Genomic DNA, 19,381 nt, shown 5'->3' on the forward strand with positions numbered 1-19,381 from the left:
CTTTCTTATTTTTCATTCCAACTGTGTGTTCCCACCCTCAAATCAGTGTCACTCCAATCAGCGTGAAGGAACAGGGGCTAGAGGGCGATGCATCCATTACCCCCTCATCCTACCTTCCAAGGGAAAAGGATTTCTCACCTGAAGAATATCTGGTGACAGTGGGAGAATCTGGAAGAATGTTAACCAGAGGGGAGTGGAGTCTAATGGTTAGAGCAGGGCTGGGCACCAGGACTCCTGGGTTCTATGGGAGTTCTGTGAGAGTGTAGCCTAGTGATTAGGATAGGGAGCTGGCCATCAGGATATCTGGCTTTTATTCCTACCTTCTCAAGGAAGTGGGATCCGAGTGGAGAAATTGGAGAGGCTGGAAGTCAGGACTCCTGGGTTCTATCCCCAGCTCTTCCTCTGACTTCCCTTTGAAGGAAGTCACTTTGCTCTGCCATGCCTCAGTTTCCCCACCTATTAAGATGCAGATTATAGTGCTGACCTGGCTACCAGCCAGGCAGGAGAATCAGCTAAGAGCTAGGCAGCGTCCTTCCAACCACTGGCTGATTGCTCCCTGTCTTTTCACCAGCATTCTTCATTTACCGGAGCTAAGCTGGGGTCCCTCTGAGAGACCCTGCATCACAAAGTCGGGGCCTAGACTTTGTGCACCCTGCAGCCTGGGCAGTCACTGGCAAATGGGCCAGCTCTCATCACTCCTTTGGAGTCCATGGGATCCTGCCCAGCCAAGGGTCTGCCCCTCCCTGCAGCCCTTTCTGACACGGTGACATTTCACTCTCCCTTTGTGCCAGTGTAAATTAATTGCCCTCCGTGCAGGGTGGCAGGGACCCAGCCATGCCCGGTGGCATTCGGGCTGGCTGTGAAACCAGATCCAGTTCCAGCAGGGTAGGCCCAGCCCATTCCACATCTCTCACCAGCTGGGGCGGCTTTACCAGCTCTCCGGAGCAGGTGCCCACGCTGCCTTTACGCTGAGATCAGGCAGGCGACACCCTTCCAAATTCTTTTCTTTCTTTAGATCTGGGTTCCCCCCCAACCCGTCCTTCACAATGCCCCTCTGCCTTCCCACGCCCCCCAAAAAGTACCCCCCAAGCACTCTCTGCCCAGTAACAGAGATGAATCACCCATGACTGCAGCTGATCTCCAAACCGAGCGTTGATTTTCATTCCTCCAGCTGACAGCCTGTTACAAATTTATTCTTTCTTCTCTTTTCTCTCTTCCTTTCTCTCTCTCTCTCTCATTCTATCACTCGCTCACTCTCTTGATCCTCATCTTCCCCCCTCCCCACTTGCCCTGATCTCCCTCCCCTCTCTGCTCCCACCCCCCCACCCCAGTATTCGTTTGCCCGGGGACTCTACAGAAGGTACTGGAGGCCACGTCCACCCACGAATCGGAGCATCAGTCGGGCGCCTGGTGCAAAGACCCGCTGCAAGCTGGTGACCGGATCTATGTCATGCCGTGGATTCCCTACCGGACGGACACACTGACGGAGTACGCCTCATGGGAGGACTATGTAGGCGCCCGCCACACCACCACCTACCGGCTGCCCAACCGCGTGGACGGCACGGGCTTCGTGGTGTACGACGGGGCCGTCTTCTACAACAAGGAGCGGACCCGGAACATCATCAAGTACGACCTGCGGACTCGCATCAAGAGCGGCGAGACGGTGATCAACACAGCCAACTACCATGACACCTCGCCCTACCGCTGGGGGGGCAAGACCGACATCGACCTGGCTGTGGACGAGAACGGGCTGTGGGTCATCTACGCCACCGAGGGCAACAACGGGCGTCTGGTGGTGAGCCAGCTCAACCCCTACACCCTGCGCTTCGAGGGCACCTGGGAGACGGGCTACGATAAGCGCTCGGCCTCCAACGCCTTCATGGTGTGCGGGGTGCTGTACGTGGTGCGCTCCGTCTACGTGGATGACGACAGCGAGGCCGCCGGCAACCGCGTGGACTACGCCTTCAATACCAACCTCAACCGGGAGGAGCCTGTCTCGCTGGCCTTCCCCAACCCCTACCAGTACGTCTCCTCGGTGGACTACAACCCCCGCGACAACCAGCTTTACGTCTGGAACAACTACTTCGTGGTGCGCTACGCCCTGGAGTTTGGGCCCCCCGACCCCAGCACGGGTGAGTGTGAGCCCCACACACACACACACACTGGGCACTGCCAGCACCTGGGGGGGCAGGGCTTGTGAGGGAGCTAGGAGAGCTGCCCCCAATGATGGAGTCACAGCCTGGCCCAACCAGCGGGGGAACCCAAATGTCTCCTCTCCTCAGGTGGGAGAGGGGGTGCAGCCCTTCAGAACTTGGGGGTTTGGGGGCTATTTGGAGGGAGGCTCATGGGCTGGGCTGGAGATGTCTGGGGGTTGGAGAGGGCTCCTGGGAGGCCTCAGAAGGGCTCAGAGCTCTGTGTGGAGTTCAGGGGGTGGAGGGTCTCAGGGGGATCCTGTGAGGGGGTTTTCAGGGGGCTATGGGGGGGCTCCAAGGGAGTCAGAGTCATGGGGGACTCTGTAGGATTTGTGGGGGCTCAGAGGAGGGTGTAGAGGCATTTGGAGGGAAATTGTGGTGGATCATCATTGGGGGGTGGGTCTCATGGGGAGGGGCCCACAGGGGCTCATGGGGGGTGTCTCAGGGACTTGGGTGTGTGGTGTCAGGGGGCCTGGGTGGCAGGGAGGGTCTCAGGTGCGTGTCTGGGGGGCATCACAGGGCTGTCAGAAGCATCAAATGCGGGTGGAGCCCAGGGGCTGGTGGAAGGGGTCCAGGTGGGGGGGTGGGATTACCAGGGGGTTTATGGGGACAAAGGGTGTGTATGGTGGGACATAGGGTGTAGGGGGGGAGGGGGGAGTTCAGGATTGCGCATGATCGTGTCAAGGGGAGGGAAACCAGGCGTATGCACAGGGTCCATGGAGCCAGGGGATGTCCGGATTGGGGGTTCCCACAGCTGTGCATGGGGATGTGGTTCTTATGGGGGTGGTTCCCAGGGCTGTGGATGGGAGTGGGGGACTGGGATAGAGGGTTCCCAAGACCATAACTGGTGGGGGAAACTGGGGGCAGGTTACCAGGGCCATGAGGGTGTGGGGGACTCAGGGGGCTACCAGGGTATGGGGGAAGGGACTAGGTGAGTTCCCAGGGCCGGAGGGAGGGAGGGGGAGTGGGGAGGTTCCCAGGGCCATAGAGTGGGCAATGCACTGGGGGGAATTCCAGGGCCATAAGGAGGGAGGGGGACTCCGGAGGGTGTCCCAGGGCCGTAGCGAGGACAGAGTACTTGGGGGGGTCACAGGGTCATATATGGGGTGTCTGGGTCTCTAACCTCCCTCCTCTCGCCCCCAGGCCCTGTCACCTCCACACCGCTCAGCACCACCACCACGGTGCGGCCCACCACAGTCACCACCACGGCCTCGCCCGCCGCCACCACCACAGTGCGCAGGGCCCCCCTCACCACCCACCCCATCGGCGCCATCAACCAGAAGGGCTCGGAGCTGCACCCCATCACAGCCGCCGCCCCCAGCACCCGCAAGCCCCCCTCCTCCAACCAGCATGTCTCCCCCGAGCTCTTCTGCGAGCCCAAGGAGGTCAGACGGGTCCAGTGGCCAGCCACGCAGCAGGGCATGCTGGTGGAGCGGCCCTGCCCCAAGGGCACCAGAGGTAACGGGCAGCTGAGGGGGCAGCGGGATGGAGTTGCAGGGGGCATTGACCCCCCTCAGAGTCTGCCGACCAGCAGGGAAGACGAGAAGAGTGGAGTGTAGTGGGTAGAGCAGGGGGCTAGGTGCCAGGACTTCTGGATTCTCTCCCCACCTCTGGAAGGAGCGTGGGCTGTAGTGGTTACAGCGGGGTCTGGGTGCCAGGACTCCTGGGTTCTCTCTTCTGCTCTGCCCCATGGGCTGAGTCCACCCTGTGCAGAGAATTGTGGTGTGGGAACTGCATGTTAACTTCCAGCCTGACCCCTAGAGGGCGATGGGGCCACACAAAAGGGGGAACTGCTGCCTCTTCAGGCACTGCACTCCCCCCCACCGACAGCAGAGCCCCCCCAAAGCCCACATACCCTTGGGGGAGTGGATGGGCCCTGCCTACACTGGGGGATCTGTGGCTGGGCTAGGCTGACGGGGCCCCCGACTGTCTCCCTTCTCCCCTTCTCCGGTGACTCCCGCCTCCCTCTCTGCCCACAGGAATCGCCTCTTTCCAGTGCCTGCCGGCCCTGGGGATCTGGAACCCCCGCGGCCCCGACCTCAGCAACTGCACCAGCCCCTGGGTCAACCAGGTGGCACAGAAGGTACCGCTGCTCCTGCCTTTCCCCCACCTCCCTGTGCCCACCATGCCTACTGTGCCCTCCGTACTCGCCTCTCTGCTTTGGGGGGGCACCACTCATACCCTACATGGGAGCTGGGGGGCATCACTCGTACCCTACAGAGTGGAACCCGGGGCATGGATTGTTCCCTACAAAGGGCCTGGGGGAATCATGGTTCCTACCCTATGTGGCAGGATCTGGCAGGTCGCTTGTACCCTGCGGGGGCAGGGCAGGGGGCACTCCTACGCTATGTGGGGAGAACTGGGCTTGGCACCCAGCTCCCCAGAGCTGATCGGGGTCTCTTCCCCCTGTCCCGGCAGATCAAGAGCGGGGAGAACGCAGCCAACATCGCCAGCGAGCTGGCGCGGCACACACGGGGACCCATCTACGCCGGCGACGTCAGCTCCTCCGTCAAGCTGATGGAGCAGCTGCTGGACATCCTGGACGCCCAGCTGCAGGCTCTGCGCCCCATTGAGAGGGAGTCGGCTGGCAAGAACTACAACAAGGTGCAGGCGACTGGGAGTCAGGGCTCCTGAGTTCTATCACTGACAGTGACCTTGGGCGAGTCACTGCTGCCATTCTGTGCCTCAGTTTCCCCATCTATAAATGAGGATAATGCTACTTAGGCAACAGGCTGTAGGTGTCCGCATTAGGTTTGCTATAGGGCACTCAGGCTGTGGATGCTCTGACAGGGCCTGTGTGGTTAAGCCCCTAAGGGGGAGCCCTATGGAACCACTCCACCCCATATGCCAGGGCATCTCTCACATCCCATCACACAGAGAAAGGTCCCTTCAGGGCATCTGCATCCGGTCTATTCCTCCATGCCAAACCCCTGCAGTGTCCCCATGCAGGGCCATTTCTGTATGATGATATCATCATGACTTCTTAATGGTGTCATCATGATGTACGTGAGAGGTCTTTGTGATGTCATCACGTGGTGCTGTGATGGGAAGGCGCCCACCTGTGATGTCACCACATGGTGCCGTGACGGGAGGGTTCCCCTCTGTAGTGTCCTCACATGCCATCGGGACATGAGGCTTCCTACTGGAGCCTCCTATGTTATGTCACAATGTGATGATGGGTTTTGTGACGCTGTGTCACGTCACGAGATGACAACTTTTCATCCAACGCAATTAAGTGGTGACATTCCTTCACGATCTGCTGTCCCACCGTCGCAGGGGGCTGGCCCGCTGAGTCACAGTATGATGCCCTCTCTTCAGGGGGTTGTTCTTCTCACCAGCCACTGGCCGCCGGCTGGCTTTTGAAAGTCTGGGCCCCCCACTCACTCAAAGGGTCACAGCTGGAATTGGCGACAGGCCTCATGGCACTCAGCTAGTTAACCAGTGGTCATCGGATAGTTATCAGCTAGTTACCCAATGGTTATTGGCTAGTTACCAGCTAGTTATGGAACAATTATCAGCTAGTTATCAGCTAGTTACCCAGTGGTCATCGGCTAGGTATTGAACAATCGTTGGCTAATTATCAGCTAGTTAGCCAGTGGTTATTGGCTAGTTATTGGCTACTTACTCAGTGGTTGTTAGCTAGTTACCCAGTGGTCATTGCCTCTAGTTATCAGCTAGTTACCCAATGGTCATTGCCTCTAGTTATCAGCTAGTTATCCAATGGTTATCAGTTAATTACCTAATGGTTATCGGCTACTTATTGGCTAGTTACTCAGTGGTTATCAGCTAGTTACCCAGTGGTTACTGGCTAGTTATTGGCCAGTTACTCAATCATTAACGGCTAGTTACCCAATGGCTATTGGCTCGTTGTCAGCTAGTTACCCAATGGTTATCGACCAGTATCTGTGATTGACACTGGGGCTAGCAGGGATCTGATGCAGGAAGCGCAGATTTGGCTCCAAGGCCCCAAGGTGGGAACGTATCCCGGAGAATCAAAGCCCAGACCCTCGGTGCTGGGATCTGGCCCTGACCGTTCCTTCTTGTCTGTTCCCCCCTTCCCCCCCTGCTCTGCCTTCCGCGTGTCTGGCGCCTTCAGATGCACAAGCGAGAGCGGACCTGTAAAGACTACATCAAGGTGAGTGGGGGAATCCTGGGCTCCTCAACCCTAATCAGCCCCGCAGCTGGCCCCCGTGAAACCGCCACAGATGGGCAGCTAGTTATAGGGCTTCGGCCTGGAGAGTGCGCTGTTCTTACACCGGGTTGCCAGCAACATAACTGCTTTCAGGAGGTTTACTCCAGATTTACACCGGGGACTGAGTGGGGAGTCGCCCCCAATGGAGTTACTCTGGATTTACACCAGGGGATGAGAGAGGAATTGGCCCCAATGAGTTTACTCCAGATTTACACCATGGAGTGAGAGGGGAATTGTGATGGGATCCTGGGGTACAACCTGGAACTGTGGACTGTTGTGCCCCCTTAACTCTCCAGCCTGGGCTGTTGCACACAAAGCTACACCAGTGACAAGCAGCAAACCCCTCCGGGTGCTCTGATCACTCAGCCATCAGCATGTGGAGCCCCACACCCAGCCAGATTGTGTGAAAGCTCCCTGAGCCACTCATGAATCGTACAGAGAGAGGCATCAGCCAGTCACCCCAGACCCCAGCCTTGCACCCCAGAAATATACCATCTGACACTGCTCAAGGCTCCCACAGACAGTGCAAGCTCATTGGTCAGTTCACCACTCTAGCCAAAGGGTAGTGGATCTGCAACAGCCCTTGTTAATCTGAGCTGAGATTCCCCCAGCACTTCAGCCAAAACCCCACTGTCTGAGGTCAAATGTAAACCCAGTTTGTTAACGACAGGGAGCCTGATCGTAGGTGATTAGAAGTAGCAGCCATAGAGCTCAACGTCAGTAGCCGGCATCAAGATCCAAGTTCGTTACCTAAGAAATAAAAACAAATTTTCCGTTTAAACACTAGAGACTGAGCAAGATCGTCAGTCTCCCAACCCCAGCTTGGCAGAGGTGGAGCCCCGGTTCCAGGACTAGCTATTGGCCAAGGGAGACCTGGAGAGACACCCCCTAGCCTTGAGTCAAGGGGGCAGGGGGAGGAGGCTGAGCTGTTGCTCCAGGTGGGGTGGGGGTAGCTCTGGTGCCCTGGGGCATCGGGGCAGGCAGTCTGGGGGTGAGAGAAGGGACTGCGGTTCTAGAGGGGAGCTTGGTCCACCTGAGGGAACCCCAGGGTCTGTCTGAGAATCCCCGTTGGCTCCCAGCCCCGGCTCCCCTCTCGGGTTGGGGCCCAGCGTGGGGCTGAGCCGTGTCACCCCGGCTTCTCCAGGCTGTGGTGGAGACTGTGGACAATCTGCTGCGGCCCGAGGCGCTGGAGTCGTGGAAGGACATGAATGCCACGGAGCAGGTGCACACGGCCACCATGCTGCTGGACATCCTGGAGGAGGGAGCCTTCCTGCTGGCCGACAACGTCAAGGAGCCCGCGCGCTTCGTCACCACCCGGCAGAACGTGGGTGAGTGCCCCCCCCGATGCCCGGATGCCTGGGTCCTCCAGGGATCAGTGGGAGTAGTGATGGGGGGGCAGGAACGCTCATCCTAGCTCAAAAAGGCAGAGACCCCAATAATCCCCTTCTATCCTCAGCATCCTGGTCCCCAAGAGGCAGAGGGGAAAGCTGATTCTGGGTCAGGCCTCTCACCTGGACGCCAGGGTCCTCTAGGGTTAGGGAGGTGGACGGGGATCCACAAGGCCGATCCTGGCCCACAGTGGCAGAGACCCCACTATCCCCAATATCAATAGGCAGGAACCAATAGGCAGGTGGGGAAGATGAGCTTGGGCTTGGCCTTTTGCCCAGATTCCTGGGTCCACCAGGGACTGGATCGGTGGGTGACCCCGATTCACAGCATGGCAAAGGGGAGTCTGGTGGGTGGCTGGGGCAGCTGGTATTTCTCACGGCAAACTCCACCCATGTGCAGGACAGATGTGTATGCAGTGCATGTGCTGGATGGATGCATGGATGTGCGGGACAGATGTGTGTGCAATGCATGCGCAGGATGGACGCATGTGCAGGGTGGATGCATGTGCAATGTGTGTGCAGGACGGAGGCGTTTGCAGAACAGTTGTGCGCACGGGTCAGCTGCGTGTGCAGGATGGATGGATGTGTCTGTGTGATGTGTGCTCAGTATGGATGTGTGTACAGGATGGATGCATGTGCAATGTGTGTGCAGGATGGATGCATGTGCGTCTGATGAGGGTGCAGGACGGCTGCGGGTGCAGACTGGATGCTTGTGCAGGACGGATGTGTGTTCAATGCATGGGCAGGACAGATGTGTATGTGGGGTGGATGTGGATGCAGGATGGAAGCGTGTGTGTGGGATGCATGTGCAGGGTGGATGCATGTGCAGGACAGATGCATGTGCGTGTGATACATGTGCAGGATGGCTGAAAGTGCAAGATGGATGCGTGTGCGGGGCAGATGCGGATGCAGGAAGGATGTGCGTGTGTGCAATGCATGTTCAGGACAGATGCATGTGCATGTGATGCGCGTGTGGGATGGATGCGTGTGCGGGGCAGATGCAGCTGCAGGATGGATGTGCACGCGTGCGATGCATGTGCAGGGTGGATGCATGCGTACAATGCATGTGCTGGATGGATGCATGTGCGAGGCGGATGCGTGTGCATGGGATGTGTGTGTGGGACGGCTGGGCTGCGTCACTGCGGCAGCACGCTTCCCCCCTCACTGTTCTCCCCCCACAGTGCTGGAGGTGACGGTGCTGAACACGGAGGGGCAGGTGCAGGAGCTGGTCTTCCCGCAGGAGTACGCCAGCGAGAACTCCATCCAGCTCTCAGCCAAAACCATCAAGCAGAACAGCCGCAATGGTGAGTGGGGGACTGGGCACGGGGGGCAACCCCAGGGAACGACACTAACCGCCCCCTCTCCTCCCCAGGGGTGGTCAAGGTGGTCTTCATCCTCTACAACAACCTGGGCTTCTTCCTCTCCACTGAGAATGCCACGGTCAAGCTGAGTGGGGAGGCGGGCGCTCCCAGCCCCACCCTGGTCGTCAACTCGCAGGTCATTGCCGCCTCCATCAACAAGGAGTCCAGCCGTGTCTTCCTCATGGACCCCGTCATCTTCACCCTCTCCCACCTGGAGGTGAGACACAGCCCAGCCACCAGGGGGCGCTGTGCTGCGGGGTGCTGCCCCCACTGCCCTGGCTGTGCCTTGCCCCCATACACACCTCAGCCTGGCACCAGGGGGTGCTGGGGTGCTGGGATGCTGCCCCCACTGCCCTGGCTATGCCCCATCCCCAAACACACTCCAGCCTGGCACCAGGGGGCACAGTGCTGTGGGGTGCTGCCCCCACTGCCCTGGCTGTGCTCTGCCTCTATACACATCCCAGCCTGGCACCAGGGGGCACTGTGCTGTGGGGTGCTGCCCCCACTGCCCTGGCTGTGCCCTGCCCCTATACACATCCCAGCCTGGCACCAGGGGGCGCTGTGATGCTGGGGTGCTGCCAATGAAAATCTGGACACACACATTCCAGTGTATTCCTCCGTCCTTCTATGCCCCCACCCCGTACCTGGGTGCCCTGTGATGCTCATGCTCCCGTCACCCCTGTTGTCACTGATGCGTTCGCCTCCCCACCCCCGGCTGCTCCCCACAGGCAAAGAACCACTTCAACGCCAACTGCTCCTTCTGGAACTACTCAGAGCGCTCCATGATGGGCTACTGGTCGACGCAGGGCTGCCGCCTGGTGGAGACCAACAAGACGCACACGACCTGCGCCTGCAGCCACCTCACCAACTTCGCCGTGCTCATGGCGCACCGTGAGATCGTAAGGGTCTGGGCTCGAGGGCAGGGCAGGCACTGGGGGCACCTGCTCCCGCAGCCCTCGGCTGGTCTGAGCACAGTGTCCCCCCCAGTGGCTGGTCGGTGCGCACTGTACCCTCCGTCCTCCAGCCGCTCTGTGCATGCTGTCCCCTCCTCTCCCCGAAGAGACTGGTCTGTGCATACTGCCCCCCTCTGGTGGCTGGTCGGAGGATAACAGCCTACTGCTCCTTTAGCTCAAGTTGCAGAACGTCCCAGCTCCAATCCCAGTTGATGGCTCCTGCTGGGGCATGGGGGGAGGGTGTCTGCAAAGAAGCAAAGAGGAAGGAGGAGGAGGGGATGCATTGCTGGAGCAATGGCAGAGGCGGGGGGGATGCATCTTTGAACTGTCTAGGTTAGGAGGGGAGGGAGAGAATCCCCAGGGGGATGGGAGGGGGTGCCAGGAGTGGGGAGGATCCCTGGTGAAATGGAGGAGGGGTGCCTGGAGGAGAGCACCCCAGGGTGCTGGGGAGAGCTCCAGCTTTGGGCAGGGGCTCCCCCGCAGCACAACAGCCCTGGGGGCGCCTGTCCTAACCCCCTTCTCCTGCCACCCCAGTACCAGGGCCACATCAACGAGCTGCTGCTGTCAGTGATCACCTGGGTGGGCATTGTCATCTCGCTGGTGTGTCTGGCCATCTGCATCTCCACCTTCTGCTTTCTGCGCGGGCTGCAGACCGACCGCAACACCATCCACAAGAACCTCTGCATCAGCCTCTTCCTTGCTGAGCTCCTCTTCCTCATCGGCATCGACAAGACGCAGTATGAGGTGGGGCCCAGCAGGGGGCGCCCTGCCACAGCCCTCACTGCTGACCCCAGGGCCCCAGCGTGGCTCTAGGAGGCGCTGTGCTGCAGGAATGGCCGGCAGGGCATTCATTCCGCCTCCCCTAAAATTTCCCTGCAGTTTCATTCTGGTGTCCCTTCTTTCATTACTGTGTTGCTGTAAGGCTCTTAAACAGGCCCCATACTCCACCCCAGAGGCAGCTGCATCTCAGCACCGGGCGAGGGATCCCTGTATAAACAGTCCCCATGTGCCACACCCCAGAAGCGGCTGCATCTCTGCACTGGGCGAGGGATCCCTGTATAAATAACCCCCACATGCCACACCCCAGAAGCAGCTGCATTTCTGCACTGGGCGAGGGATCCCTGTGTGTATCGCTAACCCCCTTGTCCCTCTTTCCCCTCCCCAGATTGCCTGCCCCATCTTTGCGGGGCTGCTGCATTACTTTTTCCTGGCAGCCTTCTCCTGGATGTGCCTGGAGGGCGTGCACCTCTACCTCATGCTAGTGGAGGTCTTCGAGAGCGAGTACTCCCGCAAGAAGTACTACTACCTGGGTGGCTACTGCTTCCCAGCCCTCGTGGTGGGCATCGCCGCCGCCATCGACTACCGCAGCTACGGCACCGACAAGGCGTGAGTGCAGGGGCGGGTCTAAGACACTGATGGGGCAGGAGTGCTGGGGACGGGGCTAAGACACTAATGGGGCAGGAATGCTGGGGGTGGGTCTAAGGCACTGATGGGGTGTGAATGCCGGGGGCGGGGCTAAGGCACTGATGGGGCGGGAGTGCCGGAGGCGGGGCTAACGCACTGATGGGGTGTGAGTGATGGGTTGGGGCGAGACTAAGGCAGCAATGGGGCATGAGTGGTGGAGGGTGGGGCTATGGCACAGAAAAGGCATGAGTGCTAGTGGGCGGGCATGAGTGCCCAGATGGGTGGGGCTATGACACCAATGGGTGTGAGTCCCAGCAGCAGGCTGGATAAAAATTAACATAAAAAAATTTAAAATCTTTTTTAATTCCATTTCTCTATAAAAACAAAGCTATTCAAAATTAAATTTGAAACTGACAAACTGATGTTAAGGCCTAAACTTATTCTGATCTATTACAGTAATTGCAATCAAATTACAAAAACAATAGGCAGCAGTAAACATTTGCTGCCAAACTTTAAAGAAAATCAAAACTCCTGAAGTGGTGGAAGTCACTGGCTCAGCACCTGGAACTGGAGTTTGTTGAAGAACTAAACCAGCTCTTGACAGCAGTAGCCTTATCTGTGTCCTTCTTTGCATTTTATACAACGAGTTCAGCTCAGTTCATTCAAAGTTGAAAACCCAGCTGGGAGCTGAAAATATGAGAGAGTTTGTTTTCCTTTTGCAATCTGTGAATAAAACCAAGTGTGAGAGGATGAGATCTACTAGTTCTAAAATCTCAGCGCACAGGGTGACCAGCAACAATCACTTTGATTCACTAACTGCAGATAATGCTCCCTTCATTTCATAGATCGGTTTGGTTTAAATGCAAACCAGGGTTTGAGAAATTCGCTTTTTTCCCAGCATGTTTAAGGGAGTTTTATTTAACTAAGTCGTGAAAAGCATTTTAAAAATTGTGCCTTTTTAATTGAATTCCAATTTCTAGCCCAAGGCAGCTTGACACAAATCCCAAGTAAAAAATGACTCTGGTGAATAAGAAATGCGTCATTCACCATTTTCTAACATCATACAAAAATGTAAAAAGCAAGAGTCTAAAGAAACGCATGTGAAGCTATAGACTTGCTTCAATAAATTCAGCTAGATCGAGCGAATCGTGCTGCTTAGCAAGCCCAATGGAGTGTAACAGATATGTTTAAATGCAAATCAACATGTTTTAAGGGTTGCTATCCAATGAGTCTTCACCGTCCTTTAGGAAAATACCAAAAAAGTACAAACTCATATGCCCTGGTCAGGGTCAGGGCACTGGCATTGATGTGGCATGGGTGCTGAGGCGTATGGGGGAAATCCAGAGTGGTTCTTGTGCCCCATAGTTTCTCTGCAGTGCCCAGCCTCCTGGGACAGCCCCAGAAGGGGTGAGGGAGATTTGGGTGTCCTCCCCCATACGGCCACCAAGTCAGCTTGCCTGTAGCTAACACTCCCTCCCCCACTTCCCACAGCTGCTGGCTCCGAGTGGACAATTACTTCATCTGGAGCTTCATCGGCCCCGTCTCCTTCATTATCGTGGTGAGTCCAGAGGTGCTCTAGGGGGAGTGCAGAGACGTCTCAACTCCCGCAGTGAGACAGGCTGCTTCCCCCAGCCTCAGGCAACCCCCCAGGAAGGGATCAGCATCATTATCCCCACCGCCAAGACGGGGATAGAACCCAGGAGTCCTGGCTCCCAGCCTTACTTGCTGTAACTACTAGACCTCACTCCCCTCCCAGAGCTAGGGCTAGAACCCAGGAGTCCCAGCCCCGAACCCGTCCCACCAGCTCCAGCCACTGGCCCCTCACACAGCAGGGGGCGCTCTCCCTTAAGTCTAACTCCAACACCCCAGCTCAGAGCTCTCAGGCTCATTGGCTTGGCTCTGATCTGTCCCTGGGTAAAGCCCCTCCCAGAACCCACTAACCCGCACTGGGAAATAAGTGGCCAGTGGAGCCATATGCTGGCTCACAGAAATGGGCCTCGGACAAATAGCAAAAGAAACCCTCCTACAGCCCTTCTCAGAGTAGGGCAGAGTGGTCACTGCACGGGGGGAGGGGTGGAGATACAGCCCCTCCCAGAGGGACCAAAGGGGTCACGGGGGCAGGGGCAAAGACACAGCCCCTCCCAATGTGGGGCAGCTGGGGGAGCGATTGCACGAGTAGTGGGGGGAGAGGAGGCCTCGCAGCCAGCAGGGGCAGGGGTCAGAGAGGCAGGGGGTGGGTCTGTTGCAGAACTGGGGTCTCACAGCTCCCCCGCCCCCAGGTCAACCTGCTCTTCCTCATGATCACGCTGCACAAGATGAGCCACAGCACGGCCGTGCTCAAGCCCGACTCCAGCCGCCTAGACAACATCAAGTGAGTGAGGCCGAGTCGGCAAGTGCTGGGGTCCCCCCACTGACGCCCCCGCCTCCGGGAGGAGCTGGGGACACACTGTACTGGCCACAGCCCCAGCTGGACAGGGCATGGGTGACCCCCGAATTGGCTGCATCTCAGCGCCAGGCGAGGGGTCCCTGTATAAACAGCTGCCATGCCCCACCCCAGAGGTGGCTGCACCTCAGCACCGGGCGAAGTGTGTGGAGGATGCCATGGGTAAATCTCTGTGTCTCTCCCCTGCAGATCCTGGGCGCTGGGTGCCATTGCTCTCCTCTTCCTCTTGGGACTCACCTGGGCCTTTGGCCTCCTCTTCATCAACAAGGAGTCCATCATCATGGCCTATCTCTTCACCACCTTCAACGCCTTCCAGGGCATGTTCATCTTCGTCTTCCACTGTGCCCTGCAGAAGAAGGTCAGGCACTGCCCTCAGCCAGGAGAGGGGCAACGGCAGAGCAGGGGGGAGCCCAGGGCTGGGGTAGCAGGGGCTGCAGGTCGGGAGTGAGGGGCAACAACAGAACTAGGGGGGGATCCCAGGGCTGGGCTAGCAGAGGGTCTCCCAGCCCAGTGCACTAACCCCGGTCATCCCCCACCCTCGCCTCCACAGGTGCACAGGGAGTTCAGTAAATGTCTGCGTCACACGTCCTGCTGCCTGCGCAGCTCCCCAGGTGCCACACTCGGCTCCCTCAAGACTTCAGCCATTCGGAGCAACAACCGCTACTACACAGGCACGCAGGTATGGGGGGCAGAGCCCTGCCTGGGCTGGGTGGGTGGGGGGGTGAACGGAGCCCTCTCTGGGGTGGGGATGGGATCAGAGTGTGAGGGCAAATGGGGACAGACATGCAGAGCCCCGTCCTAGGGCTGGGGACAGATGGACAGAACCTTACCTAGTGCAGGGGGTGTGATGGGGGGCAGGGGACAAAGCCCTCCCCCAGGGCTGCAGATGGACAGACAGAGTACTCCCTAGAGATGGGGGCGGGGTGTGGGGGAGGTGCCAGACTCTCTCTCAGGCAGGGCTGGGGTCTCTGGGGGTGGGACAGGCAGCCAGAGGTGTCAGTGTCTGAGCTCCCCCACCAACAAACACCCCCCGTGTCTCTCACAGAGTCGGATCCGGAGAATGTGGAACGACACCGTCCGGAAACAGACAGAGTCAAGCTTCATGGCGGGGGATATCAACAGCACCCCCACCCTAAACCGAGGTGAGACCCCACCCACCCAACACCCCCTGCTCAGCACCCCCACCCTGAACCAAGGTGAGACCCCCCCACCCAGCACCTCCACCCTGAACCGAGGTGAGCCCCCCCACCCTGAACCAAGGTGAGCCCCCCCACCCAGCACCCCCACTCTGAATCGAGGTGAGACCCTCCTACCCAGCACCCCCACCATGAACCCAGGTGAAGCCCCCCCACCCAGCACCCCCTTCCCAGCACCCCCCCGGGAACCCAGGTGAGACCCCCCCCACCCAGCACCCCCACTCTGAACCGAGGTGAGACCCTCCCACCCAGCACCCCCACTGTGAACCCAGGTGAGACCCCCCCTCCCAACACCCCCTGCCCAGCACCCCCACCCTGAACCCAGGTGAGACCCCCCCAAGGTCCCCCACCCTGCTTTCTGCAGCCCCTGGACTCTCTTCCTCGGTAGCATCAGATCCCTGCACTGCCCCAGCCAGCCCTGCTCAGGGTGGTGTGCTGGGTTGGCTGTTTGCCTGGCAGGGGGATACGTTCCCCATTACCCCTTAGGCTTGGGGGGCCATGGGAGGCCCCGCAGGGGAGCTGACACCTGCCTCTGCTGCCGCTGCAGGGACCATGGGGAACCACCTGCTGACCAACCCGGTGCTGCAGACCCGGGGAGGCACCAGCCCCTACAACACCCTCATCGCCGAGTCCGTGGGCTTCAACCCCTCCTCGCCCCCGGTCTTCAACTCCCCAGGTAAGACCCTCCAGCCCCCTCATCCTCCTCCAGGTGCGAGGACACATCCCGCCGCCCCCTAAAGTCCCCCAGTCTGGGGACATCCCTGGAGGGGACACACTCACTGGGATCCCACTTTCCTTCCTGCCCAGTATTTGGGGGGAGCCCTGCAGGGGTGTGGTGTGCTCCCCTTAAATCTTCTCCCAAGAAGGGAGTTCTTGAGTCTTGCACATTTCTCAGCAGGGGGCGCTGTGGGAGTGGGATGGGAGCACTGGCTGTGGGGTGGGTTCCTGGTTACTCCAGCTCCGTCGTCTCCCAGCAGGAGGTGCCGTATGGAAGCACAGAGAGGTCCATGGATGGGGGGGGGTCAGTGTTTGCTTTGGGGGTGCTGCCCCCTGCCTGCCCTATAACCTTCTTTCTCTTATCTCCCCCTCTCCACTCACTGCCGCAACCTGCAGGGAGCTTCCGAGAGTCCAGTACGTCCCTCCTTTCCAGTTCCATTTCGCAGTAATGTTTCCTTCATTGCTAGTTTGACTGGCAGGCTGGGGGTGGGGCAGAGCCAGGACACGACGGTCCAGGCAGCCAGGAGCTGGCGTGGAGCCTGGCCTCTCCAGCAGGGGACGCTATGGGGAGCAGGGCGGAAATGCTGGCTGTGGCGGGGGTCTCCCAGCTACTCTAGTCCTGGCCTCTCCCAGCAGGGGGCGCTGTGGGCAATTCTATAATGGGGTTCAACTTTTGCATTCACTGCCTTGGACAAAAGAGGGAGACTCTGAACAACTGTCACTGGGACCGTGTCTTAGTGGCCTATGGGAACGCATCTATATTGCCCTCCTGCTGGGCTCGATTGTTCCTGTGGTCCCTATAGTCCCATAACGCCCTCCTGCTGAGGCATATCGGACCCCTAGTCCCTATACGCCTGTACTGCCCACCTGCTGAACCAGATCAGCCCCATGGTCCCTGTAGTCTCATATAACCCTCCTGATGGACCATTTTGGTCAGTACAGTCCAGTATCTGACCAGCAGTCAATACTTGGTGTTTCAGAGCAAGGCAACCTTGTCCCCTGTGATGTGCCTGAGCAGCAGAGGACGGAGGGCTCCCCAGCTCAGGGGGTGGATCCCCCAGATCTCAGCACTACGGGTCCCAATGTTTTGGAGCTGGAGATGGGGGGAAAGGGGCCCACTATCTCAGACCCTCACAGACTTGGTTGCAGGTTGGGGGGTGGCAGGTATGTGTGTTGGGGGAGGCGCACAGGACTGGATTGGGGAATCAGCCCCCCACCCAGCAGGGGAGTGGGGCTCTGTTATGTCTGACCACCTTGTGCCTCGCCCCTAGATCTGGGGGGCTGAGTTCTCAGCTCCCATCAGAAAGCCCAGCCCAAAACAGCACCTGGCTCTGTCTGAAGATGGGGGCTTGTGTGGTTGGGGGGGAACAGCCGTGGCCCATTTCCACCCAAGACTGGGTCTGACCTGGCACCGGGAGCTGATGAGTCTTGGATCAGACACCACATGGAAGCTCTGGAACAATCACACCCGCATGGTGGTGATGGGGGGTGGGGGTACGACCTCCGACCCTGCCACCCAGCCCTCGCTGAGCTCCCTGCTCACGCCTACCACCTGTCCTTTTCCAAAAATTCCCAGGAGCACCCCCTCTGTGCCTCCATCCCGCCCCCCACTAACTCCCCCCCTCTCTCTCTCTCCCCTGCCCCGCCCCTGGCAGAGCACCCCCTGAACAACAGCCGGGACGCCTGCGGCATGGACACCCTACCCCTCAACGGCAACTTCAACAACAGCTACTCCCTCCGGAGTGCTGACTTCCCGGCCGAGGGCGCCAAGATGTCCGACTGCCGGCGCAACCTCAGCGATGCTGCCGCCTTCGAGAAGATGATCATCTCGGAGCTGGTGCACAACAACCTACGTGGGGGCGCCGGTGGCACAGCCAAGGGGGCGCCCCCTACAGGAGGGGCCGGCCTGGCCGAGCCCAGCAACCCCTCTGGCCCGCCCGCCCTCCCCGGCGGCGGCGGGCCTGGTGAGGAGGAGGAGGCAGCGGCGCCCGAGGGCCCGGCCCTGAGCCACGAGGAGAACCTGGAGATCGAACTCATGTACAAGGCCCTGGAGGAGCCGCTGCTGCTGCAACGGGCTCAGTCGATCCTCTACCAGAGCGATCTGGAGGAGTCTGAGAGCTGCACGGCCGACCTGACCGAGGGCGGAGACGGCCAGGCCCCCTCTCCCAACAGGGACTCCTTGTACACCAGTATGACCAACCTGAGAGACTCCCCTTACCCGGACAGCAGCCCCGAGGCGGTGGGGGAAATCCTCCCCCACACCCAAGCCATCAACGAAATCTACTACACCAACCGGCCTGCCCTGGTGCCCCGCAGTCAGCTCCAAGCCTACTACCAGGTCCGGAGACCGAGCACTGATGGCTACTTGGTTCAAGCCGGCTTAGAGGGCCCAGTGCCGGAGGGAGACGGTCAAATGCAGCTGGTGACCAGTCTCTGAAAGCCAGGAGCGGACTGAGGAGCTGTCCCAAGCCGCCGACTCTCCCCCACCCTCATCCCACCTTTGCCAAAAGGAGCCCCTCCTCCCAGGCCGTGGCCTGGCCTTTTTAATTTTTGCCCTGGGATGCTGAGAGAGAGAAGGGTGGGGCGCTGCAGAAGGACACAGGCCAGGGGAAGGAGGAGAGGTGGCGTGAATCTCCTCTGGGAAGGGAGGCTGTCTTGTCTAGCTTCCTCCTGCCCACCTGTTGGAGACAGGAGGGTGGAAATTGGGGGGGGAGAGGCAGTGCAACTTCTGTTTTTGAAGGGAAGGAAAGGAAGGGGGAGGGCGGGAAGGAAGGAATGAAAAAGGCACCGGGCCAGACACAGGATCTCAATGTTTTGTTTTCTAAGGTCATCCCTCTTCCGTTTCTTTACATGGGTTTTGTGGGGAGAGAAGATCAAAAAGAAGTGGAGCAGGGAAACCAATTTTCTTTTTAAGGCGTATTAAGAAACAGATCAGAACCATGGGGGAGGGGCCGGCTGGGCCTGTATCAGAGTCCCAGAACAATCCCCCCACACACACTGGCACCCATGTATAGGCCATCCCTGCTCCCTCACGTATGCACCTTAGCGATGTCAAAGAGGGATCCGATTGGTCCAGAGATGGGATCCGATTGGTCCGGAGAGAGAGGGGCGGATGGAGCATCCTTCTGTGGCCTCCACTGTCTTCTGGCCGAACTTTGCCAAAAACCATAATCTGTATAGATATATAGAGAGTTATAAAGAGAGAGCTATATCGAGAGAGAGAGAGAGAGAGATGGGGGATAGGGATTGTTTGGGGTCTGGATAGAAATTATGTTGAATCCGGTGCTGACCTTCCAGTATTTGTCAGCTGGGGGGAACTGAGGCACGGTGGGGAAGGGACTCTTAAACTCACTCATTGACAGGGTTTTGAGTTCTGTTCTTTTTTAATGCCAAGCCATCAGCAAAGTCCGCAGGAGACCGGGGGAGGGGTGCATTTTTTTTTCTTTCAAAAGCATCCTGGGCACCAGGAAGGGCTGATGCACAACCTTGTTTCCAGCGGAGGAGGAGATGGTGCTGAGGTGGCCATCTTTGATTT

At 58.8% G+C, this 19,381-nt stretch overlaps 1 protein-coding gene across 5 annotated transcripts in view; it reads left to right on the forward strand.

Moving 5' to 3' along the window:
* The window catches only part of ADGRL1 (adhesion G protein-coupled receptor L1), a 96,729-nt gene extending 77,952 nt beyond the window's left edge, over positions 1-18,777 (forward strand). For 2 of the 5 annotated variants that reach the window (XM_030545537.1, XM_030545538.1), the window contains 19 exons: positions 1,332-2,132; positions 3,336-3,650; positions 4,172-4,275; positions 4,611-4,796; positions 6,289-6,327; positions 7,529-7,712; positions 8,954-9,076; positions 9,145-9,350; positions 9,862-10,032; positions 10,621-10,830; positions 11,252-11,472; positions 12,982-13,048; positions 13,770-13,861; positions 14,123-14,291; positions 14,484-14,612; positions 14,979-15,075; positions 15,677-15,805; positions 16,243-16,260; positions 17,502-18,777. In XM_030545537.1, coding sequence (XP_030401397.1) covers positions 1,332-2,132; positions 3,336-3,650; positions 4,172-4,275; positions 4,611-4,796; positions 6,289-6,327; positions 7,529-7,712; positions 8,954-9,076; positions 9,145-9,350; positions 9,862-10,032; positions 10,621-10,830; positions 11,252-11,472; positions 12,982-13,048; positions 13,770-13,861; positions 14,123-14,291; positions 14,484-14,612; positions 14,979-15,075; positions 15,677-15,805; positions 16,243-16,260; positions 17,502-18,283 — 4,043 coding nt within the window. In that variant the 3' untranslated portion in view covers positions 18,284-18,777. Of the gene's footprint in view, positions 1-1,331; positions 2,133-3,335; positions 3,651-4,171; positions 4,276-4,610; positions 4,797-6,288; positions 6,328-7,528; positions 7,713-8,953; positions 9,077-9,144; positions 9,351-9,861; positions 10,033-10,620; positions 10,831-11,251; positions 11,473-12,981; positions 13,049-13,769; positions 13,862-14,122; positions 14,292-14,483; positions 14,613-14,978; positions 15,076-15,676; positions 15,806-16,242; positions 16,292-17,501 lie in introns of all 5 variants that reach the window. The other 3 variants (XM_030545539.1, XM_030545541.1, XM_030545540.1) reach the window with 2 other exon arrangements.
* Positions 18,778-19,381: the final 604 nt, after the last annotated feature.

This window comes from Gopherus evgoodei, unplaced genomic scaffold (assembly GCF_007399415.2).
Source record: "Gopherus evgoodei ecotype Sinaloan lineage unplaced genomic scaffold, rGopEvg1_v1.p scaffold_37_arrow_ctg1, whole genome shotgun sequence".
NCBI classification, from domain to species: domain Eukaryota; kingdom Metazoa; phylum Chordata; order Testudines; family Testudinidae; genus Gopherus; species Gopherus evgoodei.